Raw genomic sequence first — 11,988 nt, 5'->3', positions numbered from 1 at the left:
AAAAAATTGCAGTTTTTGAGAGAACTAAGCATGCGATTTGAATGATTCAAAAAACCTTGTGCTTGTTGTTGACGAAACGATTGCTTTTGGGTAAAGACTTTTTGTTCTTAATTACCAAAAAATAATTATATTGAATTTCATACTTCGATTATTTCATTATGGTACGGGAAGTTTCAGCAATTTGCCTTAAGGCACGAAGCCATACACCACTAGTTTCTATTCATTCTGTTCGCCAGTAGAGTGCATTTATTTACTATTATTATTATTATTATTATTATTATTATCTAACTATTTCTATTATTGTTATTTTGTTATATTTTATTATTTTTCTAGTATTATTTTATTATTCAGAAATTTTATTTATATTATTTATTAATTTTATTTTTATTATTATTTGCTTATATTTTACACTAAATCATATTACGGATATGATTTTCATGTAAATTTTATCCTTTGCTCTTTTATTTATTTAAATTTATGTTATTATTTATCAATATTACTTGATGTTAATAAATTAGCAGTTGTAATAATTATTGAAATTAAAAAAAAAAAAAGTAGAGTGCATTTTAATTCTATCGACGACTTTAAGACGACTGATTACGTCAGTACTCAAGTAGAGTTATTTGTAACCCACAACCACAGTTTCTATCAATATTGTATGACACATATCTAGTGCCGAAACGTATAAAACAAATAAACAGATCTATTTTTCCCCCAGTCTGCTCAACTAGTCCTCGACTACGAAGAAAAACTCCGTCTATCCCTCGAGCGCCAAGAGTCTCTAAAACAAGAACTATCCGCCGCCCGTGCAGGCTTCACCGCCAACTCGACAATCTACCAGAGAAAAACCATGGAACTCGAGTCTCAAATTCGAGAAATGGAAAAGAACCAGCAAATTTCCAACATGACCATCAACAATAATTCGCATTCATTTTCCATCGATTTCTACGAGAGAAGGATCCAGGAATTAGAAGGTAAGCTGAAGGAGTACGAGGTGAAAGCGTTGGCGACGCAGGAGACTCCGAGGAAAGTTAATAGTGCAGGGGCTGGTGGAAAGTCGGCGACGTGTACTCCTAGGAAAGGTAAAGAGTTTTTGAGTACCAAGGAGGAGAGGCTGCAGTCGCTGGGAGAGAATGTTAGGGTTGTTAAGAGGAGGAAACTTTTTTCGATGAGTGAATATAATTTTTGAATATATATATATATATATATATATATTCATATGTATATAAGTATAAACGAGTTATTTAATATAACTTCATTTTCGTATTTTGAAATATTTGTTTTTGTTACATTTATATATCTTATATATATTAAGTATATATCATTAAGTTTGTTTACAATAAATCCTAAAAATTAATTTAAAAAAATAGTAAGTTTTTAGTTGTTTAATCTAGACGTTTTGGATACTATATACGTTCCATCATTAGGCTTTATTTAGTCAAAAACAATTTTTTTATATGAAACAATATTGTTGGGTAACTGATATAAATAAATTGTTTTAATATAAAGCCATATTTTTTTCAAGTTAAAACGAGTCGGTAATTTTTAATTATGCTAATCCGGTAGTTAGGGAAGAAAGCTAAAAAATTTAATGATGTTAATATAACAAATACGATTTAAGAATGTAATAAAAATCTGTTTTTTTGAATGAGATTTTTTTAAAATCAGAATTACTTACTAAGAATTTCATTATTCCGTTATATGCTCATTTTATTGTTATATTATATCTTATATTTTTGGATCTGGGTTTTTTCAGCTTCCAAAATTAATATAAAATTTTGTTCAATTTTTTTCATAACTATTTAAAAATAATTAGCAATTACTACAAGTAGTCAAGAAGTTCTTTTTCATAATTTTTGTTGATTTTCGTAAAATTGAAAATAGAAATTTAAAATTGGAGGGTGGTAGGCTATTTTAACTTGCCTTTCTTATATAAGCATACTAGTTGTAAATAACATTTTCAAATATTTGATGGGTACAAATTCCGAGACATAGATCTAAATCCTGACAAACATTGATTTTAGAAAAATCAGGGACACAAGGGTGGAATTCTGGGATTGTCCCGGCGAAACCGAGACCTTACTGAAGATGGGACATGTGTAATTCCGAAACGTCGAGAATAAACAACTAACTTAAACTAAACCATCTTAGTGTAAACTCACTGTTTTTATGTATTTTCTGGTTTACTGTTCAAAAATAAACAACAAATTTGTGAGTCAGTAGTTTTTTTTTTACTCTCATGTCGAGTATCATTTTGCTTGTCAGTAGAGTCCTTTTTAGTAGAATTGTTGTTAGTCTAGTGTCGAGTTTTAGTTTGCTAGCCAGTAGAGTCCTTTTTTGTATTTTATACGATTGCAAGTCAGTAGAGTTCTTTTTTTACTCTCGTGCCGCACTTTGCTTGTCAGTAGAGTCCTTTTTTATATTTACTTCGTTGCTATTTAATTTGTAAGAAAGTAGAATTGTCTTTTTGCTCTCGTGTTGATTAGCAGTTTGCTTGTCAGTAGTCATATTTAATTTGCTAGACAGAGTTCTTTTTTTGCTTTCGTGTCGATTATAAATTTGCTTGTCAGTAGAGTCCTTTTCTGTATTTTGTACGTTGTAAGACAGTAAAGTTTTCTTTTTTCTTCCGTGATGAAATTTAATTTGCTTGTCAGTAGAGTCCTTTTTTGTATTTTATTCCTTGTTATTTGATTTCATAGTCAGTTGAGTTCTTTTTTTACTCGATTATCGGATTGCTTGTCAGTAAGGTCCTTTTTAGTAAAGTTTGCTAGAGAGTAGAATTGTTTTTAATCTCGCGTCAGTAAAGTCCTATTTTGATATTTGTGCGATTGCCAGTCAGGAAAGTTCTCTTCTTTGCTCATTTAGGCATCACTTTGCTCGTCAGTATAGTCCTTTATATTTAATTTGATACTCAGCAGAGATCTTTTATTACTCTCGTACCAAGTATCACTTTGCTTGTCAGTAGAGTCCTCTTTAGTAGAACTTGCCAGTCAGTAGAATCCTTTTTACACTCGTGTCGATTACCAGTTTGCTTGTCAGTAGAGTCCTTTTTTAATATTTTTTACGTTGCTATTTAATTTTCTAGTCGGTAAAATTCTCCTTTTGTCAGTTAGATTGTCGGCAATAAAATTTGCTTGTCAGTAGAATCCTTTTTAGTCCCATGTCTAGGTCCAGTTTGCTCGTCAGTAGAGTCCCTTTATGTATTTAAGTATTTTCTACATACTTTATTTTGCTTGTCAGTAGAATCCTTTTAAAAGTCGTGACGATATTCAATTTGCCAAAGAATCAAATTGTACATTTATTATGATTGAAAATATTTTGAGTCACAGATGCAAGAAACACAAATTGTAAACACACTTTTTTAACTAATTGTTCATATTTTTACCTTAGTTTTCATGTTTAAAAAAATCCAAAATAAAAATAATTCCCATTTTAATAACCTTAAGAATATATAGTAACCTCAAATAATGCAAATTACTTCAATAAACTTACGTTTCGTTCACGGCATCGATTTTTCATTTGTTTTATTATTTTCACTTTATGCATACAATCAAAGCAATCGTACTCGACTCGAGCGTTACGCTCTTCCGTTGCATTTTCACAGATTAACACTCTAGTCGCGCCTAAAGAAGTTTTACTTTAAAAAAATCAATTTTTTCTCGTAACGTGATGTTTGGTGGCGGAGGGAAGGGGATTATTCTGAATATCCTTGAAAATTCGATCAAGTGATTAATAAACACCCTCTAAAAGTATGTTTTAAGAAGCCGACTATAAGTAAAACGATTACATATATACATAGAAAAAAATTTATTTATAAAAAAAACCATTCAACACTTAAACACCCAGAGGATAGGTTCCGAGACATTCATTAAAATCCATTTAACAAATATTATACCAAAAAATAATGCTGTAATTATTTCATAGCACATTGTATAACTGCATATTCACCAGTGCCCATCCAACCTTCTCCTTCGTGTTTCGATGTTATTGCATCGAATTTCGTCTGTTCAATTCCGCACATCACATCACACTTTATGGTCCTTAAAGTACAAACGGCAGTTGGAAGAAAACCTAAAATTAAAAAAATAAATTAATAATAATTAACCTTTTATCAACTAATCTATTACCCTTACCTTCCAAAGCTGTCTTAAAATCAGTATCAACAGGCCGATTTTTATCAGCCAACAATTTCCTATGGTTCAAATCGCCTTTGAAAATAGCGATAGCAGCCTGGCTCAATTTATCATACAAAGCTTTATTCAATCCTTGCATCTTCGAAAACTCATAAGGGCTCGTCCAGAATTCATCAACGACCATTTCGAATCTTTTGGAATCCACATAAGTCGTCAAACGTTTACCCAGACAACTAACATTAGGATCGCAATCGGATAAAAGTGAATCTATCACAAAACGGTAGTCCCTACTTGTCACATCTGATATATACCAGGGTATTGCTTTTACATAAAATCTGATTTTGTGGGCGAATTTTCTGTCCAGCAAAAAATCAGCGAAGCAGAGGTCTGTGAAAAACTCGTAACCGGAATTGTCTAAAATTATATCTGGGAGGGAAAAATAGACGATGAATCAATGTATGTAATTAGGTTGTCAAATATCTCCCTTCCGCTTTTTAACTTCCCGTAGGGTAAGTTATTGTAATGGGCCGAAAATCGGAATTGAAAATTTTTACATTTCTCGACGTTTTGAAGGTTTCTGAACGTTTTGGCATACCTCAGAAAAAATGGATGTGTGTGTGTGTGTGTGTGTGTGTATGTATGTATGTATGGATACAAACTTCCAGTCACGTTTTAGGGCGCACGGATCAACCGATTTGAATGGTTCAAAAAACATCCGATTCCTATTGATAGGGAAAAGAGCTGATTAGTTTTTGGCAAAGGCAGGTCCAGCCGTTTCGGAGATACGGAGCAAAGAGTGCAGAAAATAGAAATCGAAGTTTTGAGAGAACAGAGTATCCGATTTGAATGATCTAAAAAACATTCAATTAGTAATGATTGGGAGAAGTGTTTATTAGTTTTTGGCAAAGGCAGGCCCAGCCATTTTGAAGATACGGAGCTAAATATGTAAAAAATGGCAGTTTTTGAAAGAACTAAGCGTTCGATTTAAATGATTCAAAGAAGTTTCTGCATGTCTTAACAAAATAATTGATTTTGGAAAAAAAAATTTTGTTCCATTTTTTTTTTTTTTTTTTTTTTGTATATCGAAAATATTCAGATTGTATTTTTAATTCTGACTATAGTTCTAATATACTTTACAAATAATTTCAACTCTGCAATTCAGTTTATATAATTCTTATAAATATTAGACAATGTTACAATATTTCGTTACGGTACGGGAAGTTCCAGCAATTTGCCTTAAGACACGATGCCATAATTGCCTCAACACAGAATTCCACTTACAGCTAGTTTGCTCTTGGTTTATAATACAAAAAGGCGGAAGGGAGATATTTGACAACCTAATATTTATAAATATAAATATAAATATAAATATAATTATATAAATATTAATATAAATATGAATATAAATATAAATATAAATATAAATATAAATATTAGGTTGTCAAATATCTCCCTTCCGCTTTTTTGCTCTTGGTTTATAATACAAAAAGGCGGAAGGGAGATATTTGACAACCTATTATAATGAATCTGTTGCGATATGTATTAATGTGTAGATTATCATACCGATGATGGTTTGGCCACAATTGTCATCATTATTTTTCCTGACACAATTTAAATAATTCCATATCATCAAGGAATCGTCAACGATTACTTTGTCGGTTAGATCCATAAGGGATGCTAATGGATCTGTAGTTTGGGAATTATCAGCACCTGCTGATATTGATAAGTCGCAACGGTTGCCCCATACACTCAACTAGAAAAATATTATAACATATATATATATATATATGTATATATATATATATATATAATATACTAGATGACCCGACAGACGCTGTCCTTTTAGTCAGTATTATACAAGGACGGTATAGAGTCCGACACACCCAGACAAAAGACCAGTCTGGGATGCATAAAGGCATTTCCTTCGCGATACAAAAAAAAATAATCCTATACTAATATTTACCGTTCAGTTAAAAATAATAATTATTGTTTTTCGAATTACTATTTACACCAATATATGAGTGATGCTAAATGTAGAACTGCTTCAAATAAAATCAGATGATTCTCAATTCCCACAGTTAACACTTTAATTATCCCTTTAACAAATATTAAAATATGTTCAATAAAATTGTATATTAAAAATTATACACTGCAATTTATAAAACAAATTTATTTCCAATAGCTCAATTTATTTTAATGCCAAGGGTTATACATTTTTTTAGTCTGTAGAAGGGAATGTATAAATGAATGATTTTTTGTTTATTCACGACAAACATTGATTTTCAAAATTTATCAGACAAAAATTCATCGTTTGCCTTTGTGATTTATAGCATAAGATATACGTATTGGAAATTGAAGTATTTTAAAAGGTATAACAAATTCAGAAAGAATTAATATATAGTATCCGCGGTATAGGTACAATATCACCTTAGATTTTTCTACCCAAAATAATTGCTTCAATAATGTTGCCTATAATTTTTATAATTTCGTACCATATTTTAACTGGCTTTCAGTAATTTTAATATCTAAATTACATTTTTCTCACTGATAATTCAATATACATTATTACTTAAGTTCATATTTGAAGTGAATTAATTTGTCAAATCCTGTTCACGTGTGCTCTATTCAACCTACGATCAACAAAATTATTGCAGTTAATGGAGAGGAAAAAAGCATATGCCCAGTGATTCTTTTTACTGTGTTCCAATTTATATGATATTAGATTAAATGTGATTAATTGTAATTTTGGTGCAAAAGGCACTCATAAAACTATTTGATTTAAATGAAAAAACAACAGACTCTTAACAGTAGTCATTTAAAAGCTTATTTTGAACACTATAAAACCGCGTGGATTATATAAAATGTTACACCTCGCCACTAGATGGGTTTTTACAACAATTTTTTCTTATAATTAGTTCTTCTATCGATATCCGACGTTATTTTGAAAAACCAAAAATTACACCAATGAGAAGGGGTGTCATTCACCGGGGAGTCTAAATTATTTTCAACTTGAGAGTAAGATGAATCTTATTTCAGAATTTCATGCAAATTCATAAACAAATTAGAATTTCTGGCAAATAACAGTTCTCATTTGTCAAAATATTTTCAATGTCAAACATGACATGTCGTTTTTTGCAATTTTTTCCATTTATTTCTACAATCTAACTATATTTCTTTAATTCAGAAAATCCTAAAAAAATCCCTTAACAAACTTCAGAAAGATTTATCAATATCCGAATAATCGTTTAAGAGGAGTATATTTACAACGTTCGTTCTCGTAAGAAACGACTTTACCGATTTTTACCAAATTTTATATCCGTATTCAGTAGGTCTTATTTTTTTTTTATACCTCCAAGTAATAAGGGTTGTTCACCCTTAACTTCTTTTTAGTAATTTTTGCACAATTTTTTTTGTTTCTGCTTTTTTATAATGTGGCATTAAAAAATACATACAACTCTAGGTTTTTACTTTTTTATCACCAAATCCTATTTTTTTATATACATTTTAGTAATTTAATCATTTTTTGTCATTGTATATTTTTGACTCAAGTTTAGTTCAGATTTCTGAGCATAAATTTTTCTTCAAAATACAATTTATAATTATTAAGGGTTGTCCAATCCTAATACGTTTTTTAATTTTGGGATATCAATTTTAATTGAAGCTTTTCTGACCTTATTTTACAGAAAAACAATTTATTTTTTTATGAAGGGTTGTTCGCCCCTCTCATTTTCCCATTAGTGCAAATATTTCCCTAATTAAAAAATTACTGAATTAATTATAAAGCGCCGTAATAATATATCAAAATCTTGCAACATTAAATGTGCCAATTTAATTTAAATATAATCAGTTTTAGATTCGGTTTGCTTTTGCAAAGACTATTATTAAGGGGCATTTATATGTGGCGTGCTTTGCAGTGGGTGAACTGTTCATATATTTTTGTTAGCTCCACATTTGCAACCAGTTAGTTATTTTTAACTTCCCGTAGGGTAAGTTATTGTAATGGGCCGAAAATCGAAATTGAAAATTTTTACATTTCTCGACGTTTTGGAGGTTTCTGAATATTTTGGCATACCTCAGAAAAAATGGATGTGTGTGTGTGTGTATGTATGTATGGATACAAATTTCAAGTCACGTTTTAGGGCGCACGGATCAACCGATTTGAATGGTTCAAAAAACATCCGATTCCTATTGATAGGGAAAAGAGCTGATTAGTTTTTGGCAAAGGCAGGTCCAGCCGTTTCGGAGATACGGAGCAAAGAGTGCAGAAAATAGAAATCGAAGTTTTGAGAGAACAGAGTATCCGATTTGAATGATCTAAAAAACATTCAATTAGTAATGATTGGGAGAAGTGTTTATTAGTTTTTGGCAAAGGCAGGCCCAGCCATTTTGAAGATACGGAGCTAAATATGTGAAAAATGGCAATTTTTGAGAGAACTAAGCGTCCGATTTAAATGATTCAAAGAACTTTCTGCTTGTCTTAACCAAATAATTGATTTTGGAAAGAAAAATTTTGTCCCATTTTTTTTTTTTTTTTTTTTAGTTTTTTGAATATTGAAAATATTTCAGATTTTATTTTTAATTCTGACTAAATTTCTAATATACTGTAAACAAATAATTTGAACTTTGCAATTCGGTTTATATAAATCTAAATATTAGACAATGTTACAATATTTATAATAATCTATTAGAAAACATTCAGTATTCCTTGAACATTTCGTTACGGTACGGGAGGTTCCAGCAATTTGCCTTAAGGCACGATGCCATAATTGCCTCAAGACAGAATTTCACTTACAGCTAGTTCTACTAAACATTTTATACTAGAATATTTTGTAAGGCAAAACAACATTTGCCGGGCCAGCTAGTATATATATATATATATATATATATATATATATTTATACATATATCAATTATCCTTACCCTCAGCAACTTGAAAAACTCATTCCTCAGCTCATCCTCCCCAATGCTAGTTTTACCCTGAATCTCATTCATGTACTTGGAAACAACTATAATAGGATAGTGTGCTTTTACTAACGAATCATCTTTTTTCTTTCGAAAGATGTCATAATCGCGTAAGCTACATCTACAAATTAATAAAAAAAAAGCGACTGACTAGTTTACCTCATGAGAGTGATTTAACACTTATGTTTATTACAGTTAGCACTAACGTTAAATCGAATGCTTCTTGTATTCTTCGGTAAAGGTAACATTCTGCATACAGGAACACCGTTGTGTAGAAGTCTTGGGACTCGGTGAAGGATTCTAGGAAGTTGTTCCATGTTTTTACATCGGAACCTGGAAAAAGATAATAAAAGATTATTATGTTATGTACAGTCTGAGAAGATTATAGTTATGCACTTACCATGTCCTTTAATCGGTTGTAGTTTTTTGTTAGTTTGCAATTCGTTTTTGAGTTTTGAAATGTGTCCTATGATTTGTTTAATTTCTTCTGCAGAATCCTGCAAAAAAAATACAAAGATAAGAGACAATTCTTTTCGACTTAAACTAAGTAATCCTTTACAACTTACTCCTTCATATTGCTCGATAATTTCACACCGGTCTATAACCAAATGATCTAAAAAATTTGTTAAAATAATAGGAGCCCTTTCTTGTAACGTGTGATAAGCAAAACTCCTACAAAAAAACACAATAATTACATAAATAACACATTTTATATATTACATCAGTATTATCTAGTATTAATATACTAGTAGTAAGTAGTACATTATCTATTATTATTATAAAATTGCATCACTCCTTACTTTTTATACTGGGCACTTAAATAAGCTCCTTTTGGTGTCGCTATATCCTTTAAACACGTTACTACTTGAGACATTTTGGTAATAAATTAAGTAACTTTAATAGAATTTAAATACTAATTAATTTAGAAAAATTTTGATAAGGCATGATGACAATTTGAGGTTATGACGAAAGTGAGAACTGTCACTTTTGGGACAACTGTCAAAGGGGTAAAAAATTAATTAAAATTATAATAATAATAAAATTATAAAATATAATTTAAAAACAGCTATAAATTACTTATTTCTTTAGTTAATTTTTGGTTATATCTACATAAATAAATACAAATATTATTTATTTTATATCTCCTATGGTAACACGTAATCGTTTTCCTCCGTCCATCTTTTGTTCAAGCCAACTTCAAGGCAAACAAAAAAATTACAAGATAAATCGACATATAAAAGTTCGACAGAAATTAATTAAATAATATTAAAAATGGGTTTATCTCCTGCAGCAAAAGAACGTGCATCGATTGTATTTAATATTTGTAGAGTGACTTTCCATTATGGATTTATTCCGACGATATTATATCTCGGTAAGTTGAATAGAAAATTCATAACCTCAAAATCGATAGATAGTAAATAAATGATTAAAAACTTACCTAAAAGAGATTATGTTGAGTTTTCTTGGTGTTTCACGTCATTCTGAATCGTTTGACGTTAAAATTGTAGAGTTTGTGTGTGTGAGGCAAAATTTGAATTTAACCTCAAAATCCTTGAAAAAAAATATAATTGTTAGTATTGAAATTCACACATTTGAGGAAAATGCCACTTACACCTCTTATAAATAGTTGAACTAATGTTTTCTGTTTTGTATAGGCTTCAAAAAGGGATCTGACAATGGAATGCCGCCTTTGAGGATTTTCAAGTAAGTGCAATTGTATTATTTCAAATTATAAGAAACAATTCATGTATTCGATGTAGTCCTGCTGTATAATCCTGTATATTGTATGTTCGTCCAAAAACATCTTTATCCTTACAGAATCCTTCAACAAATTATATTAAATAAAACTAAATAACCCCTAAAGATTTTTTTTTCTTTACTCCGCCTACCCCCTACTAACTTAATTAATAATTAACAATTATCATCTAAACTTTTTTTCATCTTTCTAGTTTACTATGGCAATAATTAAATCAATGATGTCTCCCGTGTAGCACAAAATCAAAGAAACACAAATACATTGTTACAAGATTATAGTTATTTATTTATAAAAGACACACATGTGCATACTTATACAAAATATACAAAAATGGACGGATTGACGATGCATCTATAGTTTATATTAATTATTATTATAAATTTTATGTCGATTGTATCGTGATCTAATTACTAATAAATTTAATATGTAGAACTATGAGTGGATTTTAACTACATAGATATAAGATCATAGATATAAAGTTAAGTAATTAATCATATTTGTAAAGATGTGTATAAAAATAATATTCCTAAACTGACAGTGAGATTCTACAGTGATCTTAGACAAGGCACTAGTTTACAAATACATTTTTTCTTTGTATTGAATACATTTAATTCTATCTTATTAAAGTATTTTTTTCTAATTAAGGAAAATATTTTGGTTTATTTTGAATGCTAAAGAGAGTTAAAACACTTCAAATTTTCGTTGTAAATATTTTTGAAATGAAAATTAATTAATACTAAGTAACTTAAGTAAAATTGATATTCTGTTCCAAAACAATTGAACAAAACAAATTGCAACTTCCAAGGAGAATCTCAGGTTTACCTGTTTGATTTTTATTCAATTAAATTAATAAATGCTTAGAAACGAAAAATGAAGTTAGTTTCTAAATATTCCATCAATTTTTTGGAGAAAAGCTCTTTCTTCAAATTAAAAATATATTAACAATATCATATAAAGTGTAATAATAATAAAAAAAATCAAATACAGACAAGTTAACCATTGGGTTGCCATCTAAATACCAAGTAAAATGAAAAACTTGGAGCACAAAAGTTTGAACTCCACATTGAGGCATTAATTATTAACATCTCACTAAAACTGTCCTGGTTTCTTAAACAAATCGGCAACGCGGCACGACGA

The 11,988-nt window shown here is 29.7% G+C and overlaps 2 protein-coding genes across 2 annotated transcripts; one reads left to right on the top strand and one right to left on the bottom strand.

Moving 5' to 3' along the window:
• Positions 1 to 3,862: 3,862 nt before the first annotated feature.
• On the bottom strand, positions 3,863 to 10,026 carry LOC113387009 (protein-glutamate O-methyltransferase-like). Its single transcript, XM_026624769.1, has 8 exons — positions 9,896 to 10,026; positions 9,662 to 9,767; positions 9,496 to 9,592; positions 9,302 to 9,428; positions 9,054 to 9,216; positions 5,697 to 5,886; positions 4,134 to 4,559; positions 3,863 to 4,071 (listed from the first exon to the last, which is right to left on the bottom strand). Exons 1-8 carry the CDS (start codon positions 9,967 to 9,969, stop codon positions 3,914 to 3,916), a joined length of 1,341 nt encoding a protein of 446 aa, XP_026480554.1. The 5' UTR covers positions 9,970 to 10,026; the 3' UTR covers positions 3,863 to 3,913.
• A 270-nt stretch (positions 10,027 to 10,296) lies between these two features.
• LOC113387018 (mitochondrial import receptor subunit TOM7 homolog) lies at positions 10,297 to 11,093 on the top strand. The gene is made up of 3 exons (XM_026624777.1): positions 10,297 to 10,467; positions 10,751 to 10,799; positions 11,045 to 11,093. Exons 1-3 carry the CDS (start codon positions 10,368 to 10,370, stop codon positions 11,058 to 11,060), a joined length of 165 nt encoding a protein of 54 aa, XP_026480562.1. The 5' UTR covers positions 10,297 to 10,367; the 3' UTR covers positions 11,061 to 11,093.
• The last annotated feature ends 895 nt before the right edge of the window (positions 11,094 to 11,988 follow it).

This window comes from Ctenocephalides felis, unplaced genomic scaffold, assembly GCF_003426905.1.
Source record: "Ctenocephalides felis isolate EL2017-DRISC unplaced genomic scaffold, ASM342690v1 CF-g0.4_SCAFFOLD_03571, whole genome shotgun sequence".
Taxonomy (NCBI): domain Eukaryota; kingdom Metazoa; phylum Arthropoda; class Insecta; order Siphonaptera; family Pulicidae; genus Ctenocephalides; species Ctenocephalides felis.
Note: the sequence above shows the minus strand (reverse complement) of the source record. Positions and strands in the feature narration are given on the sequence as shown.